Here is a 25,198-nt window from a genome sequence, read left to right as displayed (position 1 = left end):
TTTCCAACAATAGTCTCAGGTTCTCACTCCCCCCCCCCAAGATACATCATTTTCTTCTGTTTCTTTCCACATGTTAAAACTACATAGTTGCCGGGCGGTGGTGGCACACGCCTTTAATCCCAGCACTTGGGAAGCAGAGGCAGACGGATCTCTGTGAGTTCGAGGCCAGCCTGGTCTAGTGAGTGAGTTTCAGGAAAGGTGCAAAGCTACACAGAGAAACCCTGTCTCGAAAAACCAAAAAACAAAACAAAACAAAAACTACATAGTCAAAGTTAAGATCCAAGGTGGATCCAAAAGCTTCAAGTAGTGTCAAGGGTTGTATGGTTAGCAAAAGAATTCTTTGCTAACAATCACCATTAATAACAAGTCAGAAAACACTTTTAAACTCCAATATTTAAAGCCTTACAGAAATAGAGTTTTCTAGAACTTCATGTCAGTCAAGGATTTGGCTCACATAAATATACTCCAGGAAAACCTTAAGGGTTTTCCTTTTGTTTACTGGCAAATAATCCTTGCTGAATCTTCATCACAGCCCCTTGGCTGATTCCTGCTGTCCCATTAAACACTGCTCTATAATGCTCCTGCATATAGTTGGCAAATGGTCTCACATGGGGCACAATGGGGGTTCCATCCTTCCAAAATAATAGCAGCAAGACCAGAGGCCCTTTGTGTCCGGCACAGATGAAGCAAGCATTCAGTGTTCAAGGATCTGGTATAGCGGCCAATCCTGGTGAGGAAGGAGACACCATACCAAAAAAAAAAAAAAAATCACAACATCTCAAACATCAGCTCCAACTCCTTAGCCTTGTACCCAAAGCAATTTTCTGTGGGTTCTGAGGAGCCCCAGGCAGCAGCAGGGTCAAGCCAGCTCAAATTAGGGGAGTTAATGGAGAAAGAGAACACAGAAATAGTGAGATTGACTCCTTAAGTCAGACAGTCCATAGACTTACTAAAGATCTACTTGGTCCCGTAACAGTTCAAGGCCTGCCTAAGCTACAAAGGTAGTTCAAGACCAGCATAGAAAACTTGCTGGGACTCTGTTTCAAAAAAACAAAAACAGAAACCACAATAAAGAGGGCTGGCTGGTGATATGGCTCAGGCAGGGGTGCCATGTAGTGTTTGCCTGGCACACATGAGTCCCTTAGTTCAATTCCCAGTAGCAGAAGAAGAAAACAAGCAATAAGTACGGAGGCCGGAAGGACAAAATAATTGGAAAAACTCTGAAAAGGTCTTACCTGCATTTGCACAGAATACACTCGTAATAGATCTTGTAGCTAACTGTATAGTTATGGCAACAGGTGACCTTAGGCAGCTCTGGGTGTACTGAATTGCATTTTTGAGCATAATATTGCCATGAATTACCATGTGAATCCTGATGCCATCAAGCAGCCAGGAGACTGCATGGCATAGTTCATGGATCAAGGTGTCCTGGATTCGATCTTGAAAGAGGACTAAAAAGAAACTGTCAGCACAAAAATGGATTTTTTCTGATCTACTACCCAGCAAGCCCTTGACTTTCACCCCCACCAACACAAGGCCATCTCCCAGAAACTCACACAGGCAGCTAGCTGCAAGGGTTCCCTTCTCAGGATTCTGAGAGTGAACCTTCCACCCCAAACAAGCTGGTTTTGGTTTGGGCTGCTCCTTAAGTGGTCAGGTTTTTGGGGGGCAGCTCCAGCATGTTCATCTTTTTGTGGGGCATTGCTAGAAATGTACCTGGACGAGGCTTGGTTTCTTCACTCTCGGGACAAAGGAAGGCTCAGGAGGTACCTCTGGCCATGAGATTTGGCGAGCAGAAGCTTGGGGTAAAATAGAGATCTGAACTGGGCTCTTTTAAAAAAATTAATTACATTTATTGTATGTGTGTGTGAATACATGCACATGCTATAGCATACATGTGGAGGCCAGAGGAGGACTTGTGGGAGTCAGTTCTTCCCCTTCTAATATGCCGGTCCTGGGGATTAAACTCAGATCAACAGACTTGGCACTGAACCATCCATCTAACCTGCCCTGAGCTAGACTCCTAACAACTGACTGAATTTAGACCACACACAACCTGTAATCCCAGCCCTTGAAAGGATGAAACAGGTGGATGACCCCAAGTTAGAGATCAGAGTTACATAGTGAGATCCTATCTCAAAACAACATTGCTTTGTTTGCTTTAGTATTTTTTTATCTTTACTGATTTTTTCTTTGATTTTAGTTTTTTGTTTTCTTATGGGGTTTTTTTTTTGAGAGAGAGAGAGAGAGAGAGAGAGAGAGAGAGAGAGAGAACACAGGCAAGCATACATAAAGTTGGGTGGGTACAGAGGGTCTGGGAGGAGTTAGAACACAATCAAAATACATTGTATGAAAAACTGGAAAAAACCTCACAAAACAAAAAACAGCAGCTCACTTCTGTAATCTCGGCACTGAAAGGCTGAGGCAAGAGGACTATACAAGTTCAGGGTCAGCTTGAGCTATATAGTATGAGGCCAGCCAAGGCTACATCAACCTGTACCCTCACCCTCCCTACCAAAAGAAGGTCATTCAAAGCAGGGCTGGGGGCAGACACCTGCATGTACTTCCAGCTACTCAGAAAGCTGAGATGAGAGGTCTGCTTGAGTCCAGGGGCTCAAGACCAGCCTGGAAAACATAGCAAGACCCCCATATCAGAAACAAGACAGAACCCTTGATTCTAAAATGAGGGTTGTAGTTGCTACTCAATGGCATACTACTTACAGACCATGTGTGAGGCTCTGGTCCCCAATATGGTGGGAACATTTGGGAGAAGTCAAACAATGTAAGTAATGACTGGACCTGGAAAATCATGGGCTGCATTTTGAAAGCCAGTGGGAAAAGAATGGTTGACCCATGGGCTAGCGATGGAGCAGTGAGGGGCCAGATGGACCATGTGAAGCAGGAGCAGATTACAACGGCCCCGAAACCCAGGCTCTGAGCAGGAAAGCAACACAGCGGCCCACAGAAAGAAAAAAACGGACTGACGCAGGGAAAAGAAGGAGGGATGAGTACCCAGACTTGGACAAACGAAAAACTGGAGCAGGGGGTTGATGACTGGCTAGAGCGGGCATCTTGATCCTTGGCGACTGAGAGATGGAGATGCTGCTGCCTTTAGCAAGGGAAATGTGTAGATGGGCCTGGAAAATATGTTGGATTCCTAGGAACGGTGAGACATCCAATAATGATGTCCTCTAAGCCACACACAGAAGGCCTGTCTACCTAGAAATGACAGTCCAAAGCTGTGACACAGGCTGCCAGGTAAGAGTAGTTTAACAGGTTTGTTATCAGGACAGGGTGCTAAGGTACAGCCACTATTTTCCTGGAATCGCCTGCCGAGTTGCAGACTTTCAGAGAAATCGCAATCTTAGCATAGCGCTCCTCTTGGGTTCTTGTATCTCATTGGTAGTGCATAAACCAGCAGTCCGCAACAGCTTTTTATTCCAAGTGATTGCTATTTTCTCTGGCTGAAACTGAAAAGGAAAAGCAAACAAAAGTATCAGAAAGCCGTTCTAAAGGTTTACTTTTTAAAAATGTATGTGTATGTGTGTAAGCCTGAGTTTATGTGTACCACATGTGTACCAGAAAAGGCCAGAATAGACAGGAGTGTCAGGTCCCCTGGAGCTGGAGTTATAGAGCAGTTGTGAACTGCCATGTGCATGCTGGAAGCCAAAGTTGGGTCTGTTGCAAGAACAGTAAGTGCTCTTAGCTGCTGAGCCGTCTCCCTAGAAACAACTCTCAGCATATCAGGAAATAAGAACAAGAGTTCTCCCTCTAATAAAAAGTAAGAGGACATGCTAATGTGGGTGCGGGAAATTTCATAAGGTGCCACTCCTAGATGAAAAGCCTCAGGCAACAGCTGCCCTGCGGAAATAATCAGTGTTTTTCCAGGGATGAATCCCTGATGGTTATACAATCCCAAGTGGTCTGCCCTAAACACAGGTACATAGGAGCAACACTAAATGGACTTGGTAGGTTTTACACACACTCACTCTCATACACACAAATTAAAGAGGTCATGAATTTGAGAGGTAGGGACATAGGAGGAGCTGGAACAGGGAGTGATAGAAATGATATATAGTACTCACATATGAAATTCTCCAAAACTAAACAACAATTTAAGAGGAACTGTCTTCTCTACATTCTTGGCTCTGAGTACATGAGTACGCTGAAGAGAAATGTGTACAAATACAATGCAAGTCTAAACATCCTGGGAAGAATGGGGGCCAAGTTAAAGTCCTGGGAAGGACAATGAATAGGCTAATTAATCAGGACACAAGGAAGGAGATTGTTGGGGCCACATGAATGTAGGATTGTGTCCTTAGATACATGGATCCAAGACTGAGACAGTCAAGGAGAGACGTACAGCTGCTGAGGTAGGCAAGCATCTGCACAACTCAGAACGCTCTTGGGTTCCACTCATGTGATGTAACATCACTGGCATGAGGAAGGATACCAAAGGATACCTGGAGGACCTTCAAGATATAAGAACTTTCCCGCTGCAAGGTCTCTTCATCAGAAGACTATAAAATTGGATTAAACAACAACATGATCTATGAGAGATGGTACAGCTCAGTGGTAGGGCTCTTTCCTCATATGCAGGAAGCATGGCAAAGAAAACAAAAACAAAAACAAAAAAACAAAAACAAAAACAAAAAAACCCTCAAAATGAACAAACAAGAGTAGTAGCCAGAAGGTCTCTACCTTTGGATTTTCTAATCGAGTCCATAGCACCAAGCTACTAGCAGATGGACATCATTCAACAATAGCTTCCTGTCACATATTCCTGTGCACTGGTGCCTACCAGTTTAGACTTCACTTCCCCTAACCTAATTCCCAAGGCTGTCTAAGACCAGAAAACACCAACTTGCTATGCCTAGGCCCTGTTCTAAGCACTTTATGAATATGAAATCTTGCACTCTAATAGTAATTCTGAGGTAATAAGTACAATTGACCATGCATTCATGAGTTCTGTACCATGGATTCAACAAACTGTACATCAAAAATGACTAAAATTTATTACATAAATGTATAAAACTGTCAAATAATAAATAAAATAAAATGACAAAAACATGCATCTGAATATATACAGATTTTCCCTTGCCACTATAACAACTATCTCCTACATGCTATTTCCACTCTATTAGGCATTATAAGTAACATATAGATGACTTGAAGTATAGAGGAGGAGGATGCTCAGAAGACATTTTATATAAGGGACTTGAGCAGCTGTAGGTTTTGCAATTTGTTGAGGGGTACCAGAACCAGTTGTTCCTTGCAGGCACCAAAAGATGACTGTACTATTATTGGCCTCATTTCACAGGAGCCATGGATAAAATGAGGCTAAGCAACTTGTCCAGCTCCTTCCCATCATCTTCTTTGCCTCAACACATGTCCTTCCTCTTCTGCTGTTCTCAGTACTAACCATTCTTTAAGAAGCAGGAGCCGGCCAGTCGGTGGTGGCACACATCTTTGATCCCAGCAGAGCCAGGTGGATCTCTGTGAGTTCAAGGCCAGCCTGGTCTACAGAGTGAGTTCCAGGAAAGGAGCCAAAGCTACACAGAGAAACCCTGTCTCAAAAAACAAACAAACAAACAAACAAACAAACAAACAAACAAACAAACAAAAAGAAGCAGGAGCCTCACATCTTCCAGGAGATCCTACTTTCTGACTTCTCAGACTTTTCAGCCATTCTCACCTGGCTAATCTCCTTCTGTAATAACCATCTGCTCATATATACAACCCCCCAAAAAAATATCTTTCACATAAACATTATCTCTCATGTCTGTTAAGTCCAAAGTGGGCCCCCAAATATGGCAGTGCTGGTGACAATGTCCTAAATAGAAGGATTCTAACTAGGTAAGCAGAAGGATTGTTATTGGGAAGGGCATCTAGTTGCTAATTAATCTGAACGGCCTGTATCAGCACCTAGACCCCCCCCCCACCTTCTATCATATAAAATCTGCTTGCTTTCCCATTATTTTGACTCTCTCTGCCCATCTGAGAGATAGCCTTGGCAGTTTGACCCCCAATAAACCTTTCTTTTCTACTCCTGGAGTGGTCTAGTTCTACTTAAACTAACACATCTCCAGGACATGAAGTATATATACATGGTGAGTGCAGCAGCCAAGAGTGCTAGTGTACAAGAGACATTTAATAAATGCTCGTTTGTCTACCTTTCCATCAAAGACAGTGTGGTTAAGTAGCCTGTAGATTTTCTGAGCCAGCTCTTCCTTATTGTGTTTGAAATTCCTTCCAGAATACTGTTTTAATTTTTCAATATTTTTCAAGGAACATCTAAGTATTTTGCACAGATTTCCTGCAAAGGTGAATTTAGGTGAATTTTGCATGGCTAAAGAAATAGGAGGCGGTGGCATGCATGCACAAAGAGCTAAGAACTTGCTGCTCTTTCCTTCCGTCTCATTGTATAAGAACATTTGTTTCCCAGGCTTCTAGCCAGTGTTTCTCTTTACTGTTGGCACACGTTCTCAAAGGTATGAGGCCAGGTTTCAGCCACACCTACAGCTTCAGCCTCAAGCTCTCCTTTGGTGCTTCTGATTTCACAGTTATTCAATGCAAATTTCCAACAGATTTATGAGTCTATCTTTAGCATAACAGGCTCCATAATCAAAATTTTGTCACAATTGGCGGAAAACCTCAGAGGTATTTGAAATCAACTTTCCCTCACCCTGTGTTCAACTGGGATGTGGACTGCTATCTTCTGACTATGGGCTCTAACAGCTAGCATCTCCTTTGCAACTCGGGCTCACCTCTCTAATCGAGTTCCTGTCCTCCCCTTTATACAACGGCACTCTCCTCCTGTGCTCTTTACTAACAAGCTCTTTTCATTCTAATCCAACTACTCACTCACCTCCAGACTGATATTGTTTCCTTCTGGCTTTTCCTTGACCAGCTGGCCTGGTAGTCAAGGCCTGAGTCAATGTGGTTCTAACCACTGTTTCCAGCTACCATTTCTACTCTGCTCAAAGTGGACAACTCAAGTTATCACTGTTTGTTCCCATCTCTATCTTGCAAATGAGGACACTGAAGCTCAGAGGTCAGAGACAACAGATCTTCTGACCCAAATCCTCAGTCTTTTCATTAAACCATGATTGCTGCCCTATATTTCAAGGTATACTTCAAAAGCACAAAGAATAGCGCTAAACACAGAAGGACCAATGCTCAGGCACTACTGATTTAAAGAAAAGTGGGTTTTTAAAATTTGTTTTTCAAGTGGTTTTTAAATTAATTAATTTATTTTACATCCTGACTGAAGTTTCCCCTCCCTCTTCTTCTCCCTCCTCCGATCCCCGCCCCCGCCCCCACCCCACCCCCACCCCAATCCACTCCTCCTCGGTTTCTGTTCAGGAAGGGGCAGGCTCCCATGGGTATCAATAAATCATGGCATATCAAGTTGCAGTAAGACTAAGAATCTCCCCTTGTATTTAGGCCGGGCAAGGCAACCCAGTATGAGGAATAGGTTCCCAAGAGATAGCCAAACTGTTATGGACAGCTCCTGCTCCCATTGTTAGGAGTCCCACTGCTGTAGAATATTCCTTTACACTGTGTGAATATATGTCACTGTGATTGGTTTGATAAAGAAGCTGACAGTCCAATAGCTGGACAGAAAGAGATTGGGCAGGAGAGCCAGACTAGGAGAATACTGGGAGGAAGAAGGGTGGATTTAGAGGAAACACCAGCAGAGACAGAGAGAAGCAAGATGGGCATGCCTTACTGAGAAAATGTACCAAGCCATGTGGCAGAGCATAGATAAGAAATAAGGGTTAATTTAAATGTAAGAGTTAAACTGCCGGGCGGTGGTGGCGCACGCCTTTAATCCCAGCACTCGGGAGGCAGAGCCAGGCGGATCTCTGTGAGTTCGAGGCCAGCCTGGGCTACCAAGTGAGTTCCAGGAAAGGCGCAAAGCTACACAGAGAAACCCTGTCTCGAAAAACCAAAAAAAAAATAAAAAAAAAATAAATAAATAAATGTAAGAGTTAGCTAGTAACAAGCCTGAGCTATTGACCAAGCATTTACAATTAATACCGAGTCTCCATGTTGGTTATTTGGGAAATGGCTGCCAGGACAGGAAAACTGCACCTACACTACCAACTGTAACTTACATGCAGAGGGCCTAGGTCAGTCACATGAAGGTTCCCTGGTTGTTGGTTCAGACTCTATGAGCCCCTAATGAGCCAGGTTAGTTGTTTCTGTGGGTTCCCTTGTGATGTCCTTGACTTGTCTGGTTTGTACAATCCTTCCTCCCTCTGGAAGTGGTTTTTTTTAGGAGATAAGCTCTTGTCACATAGGCAAGGCTGGCCCCAAACTCGTGGCAATCATTCCAATTGCTGGGATTTACTAGATGTGCCACTATACCTGGAGGAGGCTTTTCAAAAATCATGGCTAGAGGCACGCCTTTAACTCCAGCACTCGGGAGGCAGGGCTAGGTGGATCTCTATGAGTTTGAGGCCAGCCTGGTCTACAGAGCGAGATCCAGGACAGGCTCCAAAACTACACAGAGAAACCCTGTCTCAAAGAAACCAAAAAAAATTAATAATAATAACAACAATGGCTAGAGCAAACCACAACCAGAGAAATAAGCCCACAGAGCTAGAAAAAGAAATGGGAACGCAGTGAGTTTCTGACTTCACAAGCTCCCATTTCTTCAACACTAGGTATGTATCAGCAAAGGCAGCAGATGACAACCAAGACCACCTGCCAGATGCAGCAGAGAATAGGATCTGAGCATCTACTCAGAGAAAACTAGCTTTAGGGCTTAGCAAACCAAACTTTCTCTCCAAGCTTGTGCACCCCACATCAAAAGAATTAACAAGCAGCAGCAGCCTTTACAAGAACTATGGGAAGCACCGCAGGAGGCTCCCAGAGCAATGAAGTTCAACAAGATAGTGCTAAAAGTTCAAACAGGCGGGCCACTGCAGAAGAAGGGTAGTGACAAGGGTACCAAGAGGCAGCTTCTCCTTTCCTCTGTCAGCAAAGCCACCTAGATATGATCGAGACAAGCATCCCTATAGGCAAAGCAGCTTAAACATATATATAGAATCCAGAGATGATCCCTTGCTGATAGGGGTCCTAGAGCACATGGCGAACTGTCCCAATCATCTCAGCCACAAAAAGCACAGGGACACAAAGCCTTTTTCTCAGATCGAAGCTGACCTCCCCTACCCCACACCTGACATACCAATTCTTTTCCCCTTCCCCTCCCTGAAGAGTTTTCTCTCCCAAAATATAAACTTAATAAGTTATCACCAGGCTGAAGTAGTCTGTTCCATCCCCAAGCACGACAAAAACAAAACCCACAAAAAAAATGCTAACACAAAAATATGTTTCTTCATATATACTTTCTAAGATAATCCAGATGTAGCTGGGCAGTGGTGGCACACACCTTTAATCCCAATACCCAGGAGGCAGAAGCAGGCAGATCTCTGTGAGTTCCATCCAGGCCAGCCTGGTCTACAAAGCAAGTTCCAGGACAGCAAGGGCTACACAAAGAAACCCTGTCTCAAAAAACAAAAAACAAAACAAGATAATTCAGATGTAAGTGTGCATTACTCCCAAATGGAAGTAAAACAAGAGATAAAACTGAAAATCCTATTTTAAAGGGCAAAGTGAGATTTTTAGAATCTAAATGAGAAAATGTACTGACTTCTAGCTTAAGTGGTAACATGCCTTTGACCCATGCAATCGCTTGTTTTTGATAGCTTCCTGTGACTTAATAAAAGAACTCCAAGCAATCTACCACACCCTAACTTTTTTTTTTTTCTTGTGTCAGGGACGGATGCTTTGAAAATTCACAGGATAGCATGGATGTGGCTCAGTGGTAGAGTGCTTGGCAGCATGTTCAAGGCCAAGGGTTCTAACCCCAATCCTGCCAAACAAAACAAAACCCAAGAATATACACAATATTAAGGGGAAATGTGCTCATGGAAAGAACTGGAAAAACCTGGAAGACATTTTTAACTACCCTCCTAGATCAGAACATGTAATTGCCTTGTTGATTTTTTGAGGTAAGAGTATCATGTAGCCCAGACAGGCCTTGACCTTGATTTGTAGAGGGCGGCCTTTAAACTCCTAATTGTCCTGCCTCTGCCTGCTGATTGCTGGGATTAATGTGCCATCACATTCAACTGTGTTGGCTTGCTTAAGTACAAATGGATGGCCATCAGGCTGTGTCTAGCCTAAGAAGTGCCTTGGCCCTTTAATCCCAGCACTCAGGAGGCAGAGAGCCAGGTGGGTCTCTGTGAGTTTGAGGCCAGCCTGATCTACAGATGAAGATCCAGGACAGGCACCAAAGCTACACAGAGAAACCCTGTCTCGAAAAAACAAAAACAGAAACAAAAACAAACAAAGTGCCTTGGCTACATATACATCTTCGACCTGAGTGTAAGGATAAAGTAAACTTCAGAGCCAGAGGGGCTGTGAGGCTGAAGGAAGCACTCTGCCAGGTAACAGCTAAGATTTAAGTAGAGCACACAGGCATTGTCCTTTGGCTAGATAGCTGGGGGTGGGGGGGCAGGATGATGACACATGGAACCAGCAGGTGACCTCATCACTCTAAATGTGCATGCCCAATTAGGGTCAGAAACTTTTGTCCAACCAGACTCTGAAAGGACCAAGTAGATGCCATAACAGGCTGCTCAGTCTTCTCTCAGAGATCAGGCCTCAATTTCAGTTTCCTGAGACTTGAGCAAGCAGTTTCTGGGAGGGCTGTGAACAAAAGACATAGTCCTTGCAGTAGCTCCCTTTCTGCATGTACTCTGACTGTTCAAGGTTCAGCCAGTTGTTTACTGTCTGGGACCCCTCACCAACTTAGAGCTACGTGCATGTGTCAATGTGAATGTGTGAGGCCAGCCAGCCTCCATGGTAGCTCAAGGACAGAGCCTGGGCCACTGAGTCAGCCCCCACAGTTAGTATGTGCAAGGTCAGCCAGCCCCCATGGCAGCTCAAGGACAGAGCCTGGGACTTGTCCTGGACAGCCCCCAAAATAATTGTAAACCCCAACCAGTAAATTCAAAGGTTACATACCCTCACCCAATTAAAAGAGACCTTCAAAAATAAAAATAAACCAATCCGAGTTGCACCCGTGCCAATCCCCCAACCCCCTCAACCACCCTGAAGGGCTTGTGGTTTTTGCCTTTAAATAGCTAGCCTCACAAAGAAAGAGCAACTCCTCCCTGCCTCACTCTATTGGGTGTAGGAATGAGTTCCCTGCCTAGGCTTATATCTATACAATAAACCTTGCTGTTGCATTCTGGAATCCTTGGTCTTCAGTGGTCTCTTTGGGGTCACAATCTGGGCATAACAACTCCATCCCCTTCAAGTCTCCAGTATCCCCTGGACTGATGAACACACACAAAAAAATATGCCATCATATTCCATGCAAGTGAGTATGTGAGCAATACACATATCCAGTCTTGCAATTTTCAACTTTTATTGCAATGGGTTTCTTCTGGGAAGGCCCCTATTTTTTTTTTTTTTGTCTACTATTAGCTGAAAGGATAATAGTTGATTGTACCCTGAAAATTGGTACCATCAAGCAGCTGACAGAAGCTCAAGTAGGGCTCTCCTGGCTGGGTGTTGGAGGCACAGCACCTGGGAGACAGAGGCAGGGGGATCTCCAAGTTTGAGGCCAGAGTAGTTTACAGAGGGAGTCCTGTCTCAAAAGAAAAAAAGGCTCTCATAAGCACAGGGCAGCACATACAAGACTGTGTGGGCAGGCTGCATACTGCTACCTTCTGAGTCCCCAAACCCGCCCCTCAAGGTCCGCCAAACATAGCTCCGCCAAACACAGCTCCTCCCCAAACCCGCCCCTTCAAAGCCCTCCAAACACAGCTCCTCCCCAAACCTGCCCCTTCAAAGCCCGCCAAACACAGCTCCTCCCCAAACCCGCCCCTTCAAAGCCCGCCAAACACAGCTCCTCCCCAAACCCGCCCCTTCAAAGCCCGCCAAACACAGCTCCTCCCCAAACCCGCCCCTTCAAAGCCCGCCAAACACAGCTCCTCCCCAAACCCGCCCCTTCAAAGCCCGCCAAATATAGCTCCTCCCCAAACCAGTCCTTTCAAAACCCGCCAAATACAGCTCCTCCCCCAAAGAGGTTCAAGACCATGCCCACAGGGGGATGTATATAAACGGTATCCCAGAAAAACTCATGCTTCTTCCGGTCTCCTAAGGGCCCCGGGAAATCACCCAGGACGCTTCACCCATTAAACCTGGGCTTTTCATGATTCTTTCTTGATTCAGTTTCCTGCATCGGTGGAGAGGCCTTCAGAGTGAAAAAACTTATCAGACACATGCATTCTAAAGAGTGGTATGGTGTACCCCATATCCCCAGTAGCACCTTCACCCAATTTGCAAGTCAAACCTCGCCTTTCACCTTCTTCCAGAACCCACAATGCCAATAACTCCAGCCAGAGATCTCACTCATTTTATTTAACAAATTTATTAAACATCTTGTTACATGCCACTCATGAGGCTAGACCCTCAAGAGAATAAATCATTAAGAGTCCTTTTACGAACAGACTACTGGGGGGACAAATTCGGCAACATGTTACACACTTGATAAAAACTCTGAAACTGGGAACCTAGGAGGGAGGAGCCATTCTAACTTATGGCTGCATAGAGGAATTAACAATTAACCAATTATGGGGGCATGTTGAGGATGACGACCCAGGATATCCTCGGGACAGGTATTTCAGGAAAAAAGCACTCCAGAGGTACTTAAGAGTAAATGCTAACATACTGGAGTGTAAGAAAGATGGACATGGGAGCCCCCTCCCCCGTTTGCACAAAGATCATTGTACCTTGCGAGGGCGTCCCCTTTTGCCTTTGGGTTTCTCTAATGGCATGCATTCGGCAGGAGGAACAGGTTGCTCTGATGATGTGGGCTCATCAGGAGGACTAGGCTCTGGAGAGGCACTTGGCAGGCTGGGCAAATCCTGTGAGACAACCCTACGACGTTTCCTACGTGACTTAGGAGGTGCCATACATATAAACCTATTTTTTCTCTTCTTTCTTTGTTGGGCCAGCAGAGCTGCAGCCTTTCTCTCCTTAGCCTCTTCGGCTGTAACCTTTTGCTCGAGCTCTGGCTCCAGCTCTGGCTCTGGCTCCGGCTGCAGCTCCTGCGCGGGTTGGGGCTCCTGCTCGGGCTCAGGGACAGGCTCTGGCTCCTGCTCAGGCTCCGGCTGGGGCTGGGGTTCCCGCTCGGGCTGAGGCTCCCACTGGGGTTCAGGCTCGGGCTCCTGCTGGGGCTCAGGTTCCCGCTGGGACTCAGGTTCCCACTGGGGCTCGGGCTCCTGCTGGGGCTCCTGCTGGGACTCAGGTTCCCGCTGGGGCTCGGGCTCCTGCTGGGGCTCAGGTTCCCGCTGGGGCTCGGGCTCCTGCTGGGGCTCAGGTTCCCACTGGGGCTCGGGCTCCTGCTGGGGCTCAGGTTCCCACTGGGGTTCAGGCTCCTGCTGGGGCTCAGGTTCCCGCTGGGGTTCAGGCTCCTGCTGGGGCTCAGGTTCCCGCTGGGACTCAGGTTCCCACTGGGGCTCGGGCTCCCCCTGGGGCTCGTGCTGGGGCTCAGGTTCCCGCTGGGGCTCCTGCTGGGGCTCCTGCTGGGGCTCGGGCTCCTGCTGGGGCTCCTGCTGGGGCTCAGGTTCCCGCTGGGGCTCGGGCTCCTGCTGGGGCTCAGGTTCCCGCTCAAGCTCGGGTTCCCGCTCGGGTCCCCACTCGGGCTCCCGCTCAGGCTCAGGTTCGGTTTCGGTTTCCCGCTCAGGCTCAGGTTCGGGTTCGGGTTCGGGTTCCCGCTCGGGCTCCTGCTCGGGCTCGGGCTCGGGCTCCCGCTCGGGCTCGGGCTCCCGCTCGGGCTCGGGTTCCCACTCAGGCTCCTGCTCAGGCTCGGGCTGGGGCTGGGGCTGGGGCTGGGGCTGGGGCTCTGGCTCTGGTGGTGGTTTGTTGGAACTTTCACCAAGATCCCCTATTTCAGAATCATCATCAAGTAAAATGGGCTCAGAATCAATACATTCAACCACCTCTTTTTGGAGCACAGGCGGTTGGCACTCATCACTAGAATCAATTCTTATCTTCTCAGAATCCCTCAAATGGGGATTGCCATCTTCTTCATCATCGATAACAATTACTGAAGAGTCCTGAGCGCCGTTGTCCCCAATGTCGGAAGACTCATCAGAAGACGACTCATCAGAAGACTCATCTGAAATTCAAGATACATCTATAAATATACTCCTTCTACCCACTCTGTAAAAACAGACATCAGCAGGTTATTGAGCACAAATTCAACTGAAACTGGTTGAGTGCTTGGACATTCTGAATCACAGTTAAAAATCATAGCTATAGATTATTTTCCCTCTATTTTGTATTTTACTAAGAGCAATGACAGATAAAGTAGCAATGAAGTATTATGCCCACTTTAGAATCACATTGTCAGCCATTCGGTGGTGGTGCACACCTTTAATCTCAGCGCTCGGGAGTTTGAGGCCAGCCTGGTCTACAGAACAAGATCCAGGACAGGCACCAAAACTACACAGAGAAACCCTGTCTTGAAAAACAAACAATTACACTGTCTAAACAGCAACTTGCTCAGTTGTTCCTAAACATAAACCTGCTGCCTTGTGATCCATAGCAAAATAAAGGCAATGCATCGATAAAGTGGTATTTCATTTATAACAAGTTAAAAATTCTCTAGCTTAGAAAACTTATTTAGTCATTATGGCCTGGCTGGACTTTTGGTGCTCTCTACCTTATACAATAGTGTACAGAGTAGATAGTAGTTGGCACCTCCCCACTCCCAGTCTTCACCAAAGAAGAAAGAAAATGGAAAAGAAAATGAAGCCATGCCTCTTACCCTCTCCTCTTCCTTGTCATTCCTACCTATAAAGGATGGAAAGAGGAAGAGGGAGGAGCAGAGTCTAGGCAGATAGAACTCTACCCAAGCCTAAAGCAGTAGGAAGAGTTGCAACTGTGTTAGGAAACAGACCAAGGTATAGAAAGCCAGCCAGACTAACACCCAACACACGATGGAAAAAAAAGAAACGGTGGCAATGGCTACGAAGTTGTCATAGAGTGTGCCCCATGTGACAGGGCTTTAGAGCTCAGCTCCTTAAGTGAGGAGGATACTTGCCTTCACTGCTTATTTCACAGATCTTAGCTCTCTTTTCCTCACGGGCAGAGTCAGAATCAGAGTTAATCACCACAAGGCTAAGTAATACGGTGGAAAAAAACAAAAGAAAATATGAGCACAATATCCTTCCCTTCAAGTCATTTCCATACTTTCTACAACAAGCAGGATTACTTTTTAAGTTTTGGTTGATTCCTACACCAACTCTGTTCCCCTTCACTGGAACTACAACCTTTCAATTATTCCTAATTTCTCCATACCCCATTCCCCTTTCTTTTTTTTTTTTTAATTTATTTATTTATTATGTATACAGCATGTATCCCTGCAGGCCAGAAGAGGGCACCAGATCTCATTACAGATGGTTGTGAGCCACCATGTGGGTGCCGGGAATTGAACTCAGAACCTTTGGAAGAGCAGCCAGTGCTCTTAACCTCTGAGCCATCTCTCCAGCCCCCCATTCCCCTTTCTTACAACCTTCCCAAAGGAAGCATCTGTCCACTACTAAGAGGAAGCTGGACCTTGTCAGAGTACAAGTACTCAAATAGTTTGACCTTATCATTCTTCATCAACTTTGAGATGAATTTGTATAAGAGTAGAAAGAGAGCCACAGAGAAAGGTTCTCACTCTGACTCCTTGGCAACTTGACACAAACATATCATTGTCATAACCTTTCCTTTCTTGTTCATCACCAAGATCACACATTAATAAACATTACAATATGAACATTACAAAATTTAAAAGCCCCAGTCTTTGAAATTCCAAACACTTAAAAAAAATTCAATCTCTTTAAAATATCTAGTCTCTTTTAAAATTCAAAGTCTTTGTAAAATTCCAAAATCTCTTTAAAAGTTCAAAGTCTCTCAACTGTGGGCTTCAGTAAAATCAAAACTATATTAAGCACTTTCTTACTTCAAGAGGGAAGAACCAGGGCACAGTTACAATCTGAACAAAGCAAAACCAAACTCCCAACTGTCAATAATTCAATGTCTAATGTCTGGGATCCAGTCATGATCTTCTGAGCTCCTCCAAATTGCCACTTCTCTGGCTCTACCCACTACAGCCCACACAGATTGTCTCCTAAGACCAGGATGGCCTCCATCTCCAAAATGCTGAGGTCTCTAGCTCCAACTGGGCTGTACTTTCACCAATAGCCTCTCCTGAGCTCTTTTCGGGGAACTCAGCCCTGCCATACAGTGTCAAGCCTCAGCTGCTCTCCACGACACCTTTATGATTTCAAAACCAGTACCACCTGGGTGACTCTTAACACTACTAGGTTCTGCTGCCAGCACAAGGCCACAGCAACTTGGCCACCTTTGGAGCACCACTTCTGTGTGCTAATTCTGAGAAAACACTTCCCAGAAGATTTCACCTCAACGATGGTGATCTCTTTTTAATCACTGCTAATTTCTCAGCCCTCAATGCCCAGCAACAATTATCCCAGCAAAGCAAAGATTTCACTTTAGTGGTTCTGGTATCATATCACACCAACTTTTCAGTCCCAGCTGACCAGAACCACAGAGTCTTAACTCAAAATATGCAACAGCTCTAATAAATAGAGTCTTTAAGTGATTTCCAATCTTTCCTCTGGAACTTCATAAACCAGGCCTCCATCATCTGCATCTCTCAACACTCTTATCTTCCAAGTTCCCAAAGGACAGCTCACCAAGCTTTGAACACTCAATGGGTTTTCTAGCCCCAAAGGTCCAAAGTACTTTCACAATCCACCCCAAAATGACATGATCAAGTCTGTCATAGCAATGCCCTCTCCTGGCACCAATTTCTGTCTTATTTAGGGTTACTATTGCTGTGATGAAATACCATGACCAAAGCAACTTGGTGAGATAAGAATTTATTTGGCTTACACTTCCACATCACTGTTCATCAAGGAAAGAAGTCAGGACAGGAACTCAAAACGGGCAATAACCTGGAGGCAGGAGCTGATGCAGAGGCCACAGAGGAGTGTTGCTTACTGGCTTGCTGCCCATTGCTTTCTCAACCTGCTTTCTTATAGAACCTATGACCACCAGGTCAGGAGTGTCTTCACCTACAATGGGCTGGGCCCTCCCACATCAATCATTAAGAAAAGCCCTACAGGCTTGTCTGCTGCCCAATCTTATGGAGGCATTTTCTCAATTGAGGTTCCCTCCTCTCAAATGATTCTAGCCTGTGACATAAAACTAGCTAGCACACACACTGTAGCCCAAGATACACTGGAACTCACAGAAATTCTGCCTCAGCCTTCCGAGGGCTAGGATTATAGCCATGAACCCCCTGTATGATATACTTAAAAAAAAAAATCAGTATGTGTGTGTGTGTGTGTGTGTGTGTGTGTGTGTGTGGTGGGTAATAGTGTGTGTGGATGTGCATGTGCCAAAGAATACATGTGGAGGTCATAGGACAACTTTGCGAAGTCAATTCTCTCCTTTTACCTTTACATGGATTCTGGCAATCAAACAAGTCATCAGGCTTGTGTGGCAAGTACCTTTACCCAGTGATCCATCTCCTGGACATAAAAACACTTTTATGATGAAAGAAAAACACTCCAAATACTTGTTACTGTATTTTCCTATATCCACTATAAATACCAAAGCTAATCTTCTTCTACTGTGCATAATCTCTTTTAAGCTGCCATGTTGATGGGCCTTTGCTATCCTATTTACTACTCTAGCCTTAAAGAATCTTTCTTCTAGGGTGGGTGTAGTGGCACATGTCTTTAATTCCAGCACTCAGGAGGCTGAGGCAGGAAGATCTCTGAGTTCAGGGCCAGCCTGGTATAGAGTGAGTTCCAGGACAGTCAGGGCTACTTAGAGAGACCCTGTCTCAAAAAACAAGCCAAAACTATAAATAAATAAAAGCAACAACCGAACAGTTAAACAATGGCCCAAGATAAGAATCAGATACTTTAAAACCGATTATAAGCCGGGCAGTGGTGGCGCTCGCCTTTAATCCCAGCACTCGGGAGGCACAGCCAGGCGGATCTCTGTGAGTTCGAGGCCAGCAAGTTCTGGGATAGTCAGGGCTACACAGAGAAACCCTGTCTCAAAAAACCGGAAAAAAAAATTATGAAGTCAAACAACCACTGTGATCCTGTCAGTACCATATAGTGTTTGTTCTCAGAGAAAATACGATGTTTACTCTTAAATCTTTTTGCCCAGAACACTGGGTGCGTCCTTAAAAAAAAGAGGTCACATTTCAACAATTCTCCTTACCTGGACCTTTTCTCTGGCAATTCAGGCACATCTAAATTAAGGAAAGAAAAAGCGTTAGGAAGCATGATAAAACCTAGTAGTTCATGTATAAAATGTATAAATTAGACCTAGGAAAATGTACATTTCTCTAAAACTGGGGACATAGGTCAGTGGTAGAACACTTGCCTAGCACAAGGAAGAGATAAAAGAATTTATATCCCTCAAGAAAGACTGAGAGGAAATCAAGGAAGACCCAGGAGACAAAAAAGGGTAAACAACACATAAAGAAAACATGAAGATCTGCTCTTGACAGCAGGGAAATAAACTTCATTTCAACAACCCAGAGAGCACACTGGAGGGGGTAAACCTAGGACCAGATCAAGTCAAGTGTCCCAAATCTCATTTCAGTCATCTCTACAAAGACGCTTGATGTGCATTACTGTTGAAAGAGGGCTCTACTTACAGGCCTCACAGTCCTCACTGCTGCTTGTATCCATGTTAAGAATATCACTGGAAAAAAAAAAAAGAGAAGTTTTTAAAGTGAGGGCTACCAATGACACAGGCCATAAAATATCAAAACTCTCCAATAAATGCTGACAACCAACAAGCAGCTTCTGAAATGCAAGGTCAGAAGATGCTTTAAGAGCTTACATTGTATCCAGGTTGGTCTCAACAGCAAAGCCTTATCTCAAAACCAAAATAATAATAATAATAATGCATTAGATTAGATCCTGGGCTGGCTTTAAACCCCATGTAATGGAACAAGACCTTGAAGTTTTTATCCTGTCTCCCCCTCTTGAGGACTGGGATTATAGTAGTATGCCTGCCATGCTCAACTTCATGCAATGATGGTGACTGAAGCCACTTTCATGCATGCTAAGCAAATTCTCTTCCAACTGAGCTAGATCCCAGCCCCCATATGCACTTCTTTTAAAAGATTTTGATTTAATTGTATCTGTCTTGTCTGCCTATGCATGTGACTACCAGTAACTGTTGTGACCAGAGATATCAGAACCTTCTAGAGCTTCTACAACCTTCTAATTACAGGTAGTTGTTAACACTGAACATGAGTTTTGGTAACCAAATTTGGGGTCTCTGGAAAAGCAACAGGCACTTTTAACTGCTACGCCATTCCCTTCAAGTCCCTATATACACATCTTTAAAAGATTAAACACGGCCAGGTGGTGGTGTCGCACGGCTTCAATCACAGCACTCGGGAGGCAGAGGCAGGTGGATCTCTGTGATTTCGAGGCCAGCCTGGTCTACAGAGGACAGGCACCAAAACTACACAGATAAACCCTGCCTCGAAAAACTAAAGATTAAACATACACATACAACTGTCATCAAATGTATGTAGAGATTTCAGAAATATGGAGATGTTTCAGAATTGAACAGTGAGATATTTTAACTCACTCAGACCTCTCTAACTATGCTAGTAACAGTCTAGACTCACCTAGACTTCCACAAAACATGCTCTTGAGCAGAAGTTATAAAAGAACTGTTTCTTTCATAGGGCTACTGTAAAAAAGTAAACCAGAAAATAGCTGTCCTCTCTCTTCTCTACCCCTATGGTACCATCAAGTCTGTCCATCACATTTTCTTAATCACAATTCACTGTAATTCCTTATATACATGTTTCAATTTGCTACCATAAAAGGGAAGCAACACTAGGACTTGAAGTATTACGTGTTTAATTACAAAGTCAAAATAACCGATGCATGAATGAATATCAAGAAGTGATTCTAAAATCAGGTGGCTCTTGTAGATAGTCTCAACACTTGGGAGGCTAAAGGAGGATTATCACAAGTTCCAGGCCAGCCTTACATATACTGAGAATTCCAGGCCATTTTTAGCTATGGAATGAGACTAAAAAAATTTAGAAATGATTTTTTTAAAAAAGTGATTAAGGCCAGATGGCAGCGCACGCCTTTAATCCCAGCACTCAGGAGGCAGAGCCAGGCAGACCTCTGTAGGTTTGAGACCAGCCTGGTCTACAGGACAGGTACCAAAACTACACAGAGAAACCCTGTCTCGAAAAACCAAAAAAAAAAAAAAAAAAAAAGAAAAAAGAAAAAATGATTTAAAAATTTTTAAAGTCTAAAAAAATTTAAAAAGTGATTCCCCTTTTACTCACGATCTTGTAATCTTCATCACAAACCTCAAGGTTTGAAAGATTACTTTCAAGGTTTTTAAATTTTTATTTATGTTTAACCAGCAGGGCTGTATAGGGGTACATGCCAACCACCCGTGATCCCTGCCAGCCACCTCTTGCTCTTGCACAGGTCCCCTCTAGCTGGGCGCCCTACCCCCACCTGCTGCTCCAACTCTTCCCTGGCCATTCCCACCCCGCCCTGACCCCGCCCACAGCTCCCGCCCTCCGCCCCTAGCAGTCGAGCCCACTCTTGCTCAGGTTCCCGCTAGCCGGCAACCTGCACTCACCGCTGCTCCAACTCCTCCCTGGCATCGCCCACCATTCCCACCCCGCCCAGACCCCACCCACAGCTCCCACTCAACTGCCCCGCCCTCTACCTTGCCTACCGCTCCCACTCCCGGAAGCCGCCCCGCCCTCTACCTTGCCTACCCTCCCACTTCCGGAAGCCGCCCCGCCCCCTACCTTGCCTACCCTCCCACTTCCGGAAGCCGCCCCGCCCTCCGCTCCCACTCCTAGAACCACCCCCCAAAAGGAACGCCCAACTCTGCTTCCTCAGCTTCTCATTGGCTGCGCAGGGAGGGGCCTCAGGCTTCTCTAACTTACCAAAGAGATCTTGCTCCTGTCCCCGCCCACCGGCCTCGTGGAAAGTTCTAGAAAAAAAAAAATTCTGGCACTTTGCCCTTCTCGCTCCTAGAAGCTTCCATCGATGAGATTTCGACCCTGAGCCCCCTCCCCTTCGGCTAGGCCACTAGTTCAATGTCCAGGTCCTCAGAACTCTTCCCCTCAGCCCGACACCCGTTTCGTTTCGCGTCCCTGACTCGGCCTCAGCTTATCGGCTAGTCCCCCCAGAACCGCAACCCGTACCCACTTAGGACATCTCCAAGTGGCTGTGCCGCCATGCCACTATGGTGCTGGCACCAGTCTACCATAGGACATTAAGACTAAACCCGGGCCAAGCCACCGTTGTCCCACCGGTCCCAGACCGACCAACCTCCCTCCTCCTACCCCACCCGTACACTATGCCGTTGGGAAGCAAAATGCCCTCCATCTTTCCACTCCGAAAACTTTTCCTCAAACGCCCCAAGAGGTTTCGGTCGGGTCTCCCCGCCACACCCACACCCCCGTATCAAAATTGGATTTTAACGGAGCTTTCCTCCGTCCTTCTGTTTGGCAGTGCCAGGGGCCACCTCAGCTACATTCCCACCACACACCCACCCAGAACTTTCTCTGAGGGAAAAACAGTCTACCGGAATCTCAGTCCCAAAATTCCCTTATTCACACACAGTGGTGTTGTAAATTAAATGTACTACACTAAAATGAGACCACTGCCCGCCTTAGCCCACCGTTTGCGTACCTGCTCTTGCGGTGTCTGGCACAGGTCACAGCCACCACCCGCTCCTCTGCTCCCGAGCGTACAAAATGGACGTGGGCTCCTCCGCTCCCGAGCGTACAAAATGGACGTTGGCACGGGCACAGCCCCAAGGGAAGATGGGAACTGACGTATCCCCGCCTTTCCTGTACCCACCTATCACGCGTGACCATATAGCAGATTTGAATTTTGTAACTGACTCCGTGACATCAGCTTCCGTGACACCAGCTTCCGGAATCCGGGAATCCAGGTATCGCTCCCGAGATACCGCTTTTCACGGAACTGCGCCAGGTTCAACCTGCACGGTTCAACCCACAGCCAATTCTCAAACAACCACCACCCCCATTTTGTTTTTGAGATCTGGTCTATGTAGCCCAGGCTGGGTTGCCTTTGCCTTTGGAGTGCTGGGATTACAAACACGTAGCCACCATGCCTGTTTTGGGTGGTTTTTTTTTGTTGTTGTTTTGTTTTTTGCTCCTCTCCCCCCGCCCCCCACAGGGTTTCTATGTAACAGTCCTGGCTTTTCTGGAACTCTTTGTGAACTAGGCTGGCCTCGAACTCACAGAGATCTGCCTGCATCTGCCTCCTGAGTGCTGGGATTAAAGGCGTCTACCACCGCCGCCACCCGGCTGCCAGAATCTTTTAAAAGTTCATCTACCTGGTCTTCCAACTACTCCGAGCGCTGGCAGAGAGGACCATCTAGTCTCCTCAGTAATACCAAGGGGGAGCAACCCAAAAACTTCTAGCAACACTGAACTGTGGTGCTGGCATCCAGAACTGTCAGACCCTGGAGGAAAAAAAAATGCAGTACAGTTACTTTAACCTTTCTTGTACCCACTCCAAACGCACCAAGAAAAACAGGAAATGCTTTTTATACCTCACCATTCTCTGGAAGACACCTATATTGGACACACAAAAGAAACATCCCATGCATTTGCTTGTCTAGGCATTGTACCTGGTGTTTTGTTGTATACTAGTGCACACCTTTAATTCCAGCCCATGGGAGGCAGAGGCAGGCAAATGTCTGCTGAGTTCCAGGCAAGCCTGATCTCCATAGTGAGTCCAGAACGGCCACAAAGTACATGAGGGGCTGGATAGATGGTTGGTTCCGTGGTTAAGAGCACTATTCTTGCAGAAGATCTGGATTTAATTCTTAGCCCCCATACAATGGCTCACAACCATCCATAACTCCAATTCCAGAGAATCTGAGGCCCTCTTCTGACCTCCTCAGGCACCAGGCACACACGTGGTGCACAGACATACATGAAAGCAAAACCTCATACATGTAAAGAAATCTAATAAAAAATTAAAATAAAAAAAATGTATATAACCCAGGAACAAAGGCACTGGTACGTCACCCTAGTCACAACTACTCAGGAAGCTTAGGCCAAAGGATCCTTTGAGCCTGGGAACCCAGGAGCCCAAGCCCACCTGGACAACGAAAGGGAACTCTTGTCTCTAAACAATTAAAAATTCAATGTTAGGGCCTGGGAAGATGGTTCAGCAAGTAAAATGCTTGCTGGACAAGCATGAACATAGAGCACAGACACCTCTTTAATCTCAGTGCATGGAGATGGGGCCAGGTAGGTAAGAGAGAGATGTAAGATGGAAATACCTAGAAATAGGATAGAGAATCACAGAGAGAATACAACTGACATACATACACTATACACCAAGTTTTAAAAAATAAAAATGTAGGGCTGGAGAGAGGCTCAGCTGTAAAGAGCACTGCTGTTCCTCCAGAGGACCCGGGCTCGATTCCCAGCACCCACATGGCTGCTCACAATCATCTGTAACTCCAAATCCAAGGGATCCACTTTGGGCTTCTGTCAGCACCACAAACATGCAGGTTATGGACATGCATGCAAACACCCATACACATAAAAAGAAACATTAAAATGCAATGTTAATATTCTTAAGAGGTTGAACAACTAGAAAGTGGCAGAGCTAGAACTCAATTGTAACAGCACTAGTTCCAAAATGCACTATAAATAAACAAATGAACAACTAGATAAGCTTCTTGAACTAATAAGAGTAATAGTAACTTTCTCTCTCCTCCATAAAAATGGAGATTCCTTGATTATATGGATTAGAAGTATAGGTTAAGAGCCTAAATGGTTAAGTATAAGGAACATAATTCAAGCATTATAGTACACACCTATACTCCCAGGTTCAAGGCCAGTCTGAGCAATATTGTGAAACTGCCTTAACTGCCTTCACAACAAAAAACTTCAAATAAAAGTTAGGATTTAAATTAAATCTTTAAACAGTTCAGCCAGGTACGGCGGCACATACCTGTAAATCCAGGTCAGGAAGGAAAAATTTGAAGCCAACCAGGGTTATGCAGTGAGATCCTGTCAAAAACAAAAAAACCAGCAGGACAAGGTGGCACATGCTTATAAATTCTCTTTAACACCAGCACATGGGAAGCAGAAGCAGAAGAACCTGAAGTTGGGCCAGCCTTGGCTACATGGAATCCCGTCTAAAACTGCAAAAGAAGTTCAAATTCAGGCATTTCAGCAATTACCCAAATTTCTTTCATGTATTCAGGGAACTCTTAGAGTGAAGGCAGAAGCTGCCAGAGGTGAGATAAATGAAGCGCTCTTAGCAACATGAGGGTGAAGAACAAACTTTTATGACTAGCTGACTTCATCCCGCACTAGAGTCATGAGGCAACCTTTCTTCCCATACCATCCTTTTTGAGACAGAGTTTCAGTACATAGCCTGGTATGTCCTTGAACCTCTAGTAATTCTCCTGTCTCAGCCTACCAGTGCTGGGATTTATAGCTAGGAGTCAGAAGACACAGAACCCAATACCATTAATCATTGTGACCCAAAGTACCCAGATTCCAACAAACACAAATCTCATTAAGGCTTTGGGGGTACAATAAAATTGGTAAGTAAATTATATGAAATTTTACTTAATATTAAATATTTTTAAAAGTATTTTATTATATATATATATGGGTTTTGCCTGGTTGTATGCCTATACACCATGTTAATGTACATATTTTTAATTTGTGTTTTGCTTGTATGTATAAACTGTGCACCACGTGCACACCTGGTGCCCAGGGAGGCCAAAAGAGGGTATTGGATCCCCTGGAACAGAGTTACAAATTGCCAAGTAGGTGCTGGGAGTCAAACCTGGGGCCTCTGGAAGCGCACCCAGAATTCTCAACTGCTGAGCCATCTCTCCAACCTCAAATGTTTCCCTTTTATGTCTCTGGAAAAACTAGAAGCCAATCTTGTGGCTGAGTTCAACCACTGTCCACAGTGGAGGGAAGAGTTCTGTCTGTAAACAGCATATAAAGAATGAGAGTATACAGGCCGTTCTGTAGCTCAGTCTGTATACACGTGCT

At 45.4% G+C, this 25,198-nt stretch overlaps 1 protein-coding gene across 1 annotated transcript; it reads right to left on the bottom strand.

Moving 5' to 3' along the window:
- Nucleotides 1–476: 476 nt before the first annotated feature.
- Nucleotides 477–22,125, bottom strand: Gcna (germ cell nuclear acidic peptidase). Its single transcript, XM_059251479.1, is given in 12 exon segments — nt 477–695; nt 697–727; nt 1,236–1,374; nt 1,377–1,439; nt 3,330–3,380; nt 3,383–3,470; nt 6,174–6,316; nt 12,821–14,206; nt 15,134–15,210; nt 18,340–18,370; nt 18,782–18,828; nt 21,825–22,125. Coding segments are annotated over 12 exon segments (2,463 nt in total). The 5' UTR covers nt 22,013–22,125.
- Nucleotides 22,126–25,198: the final 3,073 nt, after the last annotated feature.

This window comes from Peromyscus eremicus, chromosome X, assembly GCF_949786415.1.
Source record: "Peromyscus eremicus chromosome X, PerEre_H2_v1, whole genome shotgun sequence".
NCBI lineage: Eukaryota > Metazoa > Chordata > Mammalia > Rodentia > Cricetidae > Peromyscus > Peromyscus eremicus.
This window is presented reverse-complemented; position numbering and strand designations above follow the sequence as displayed.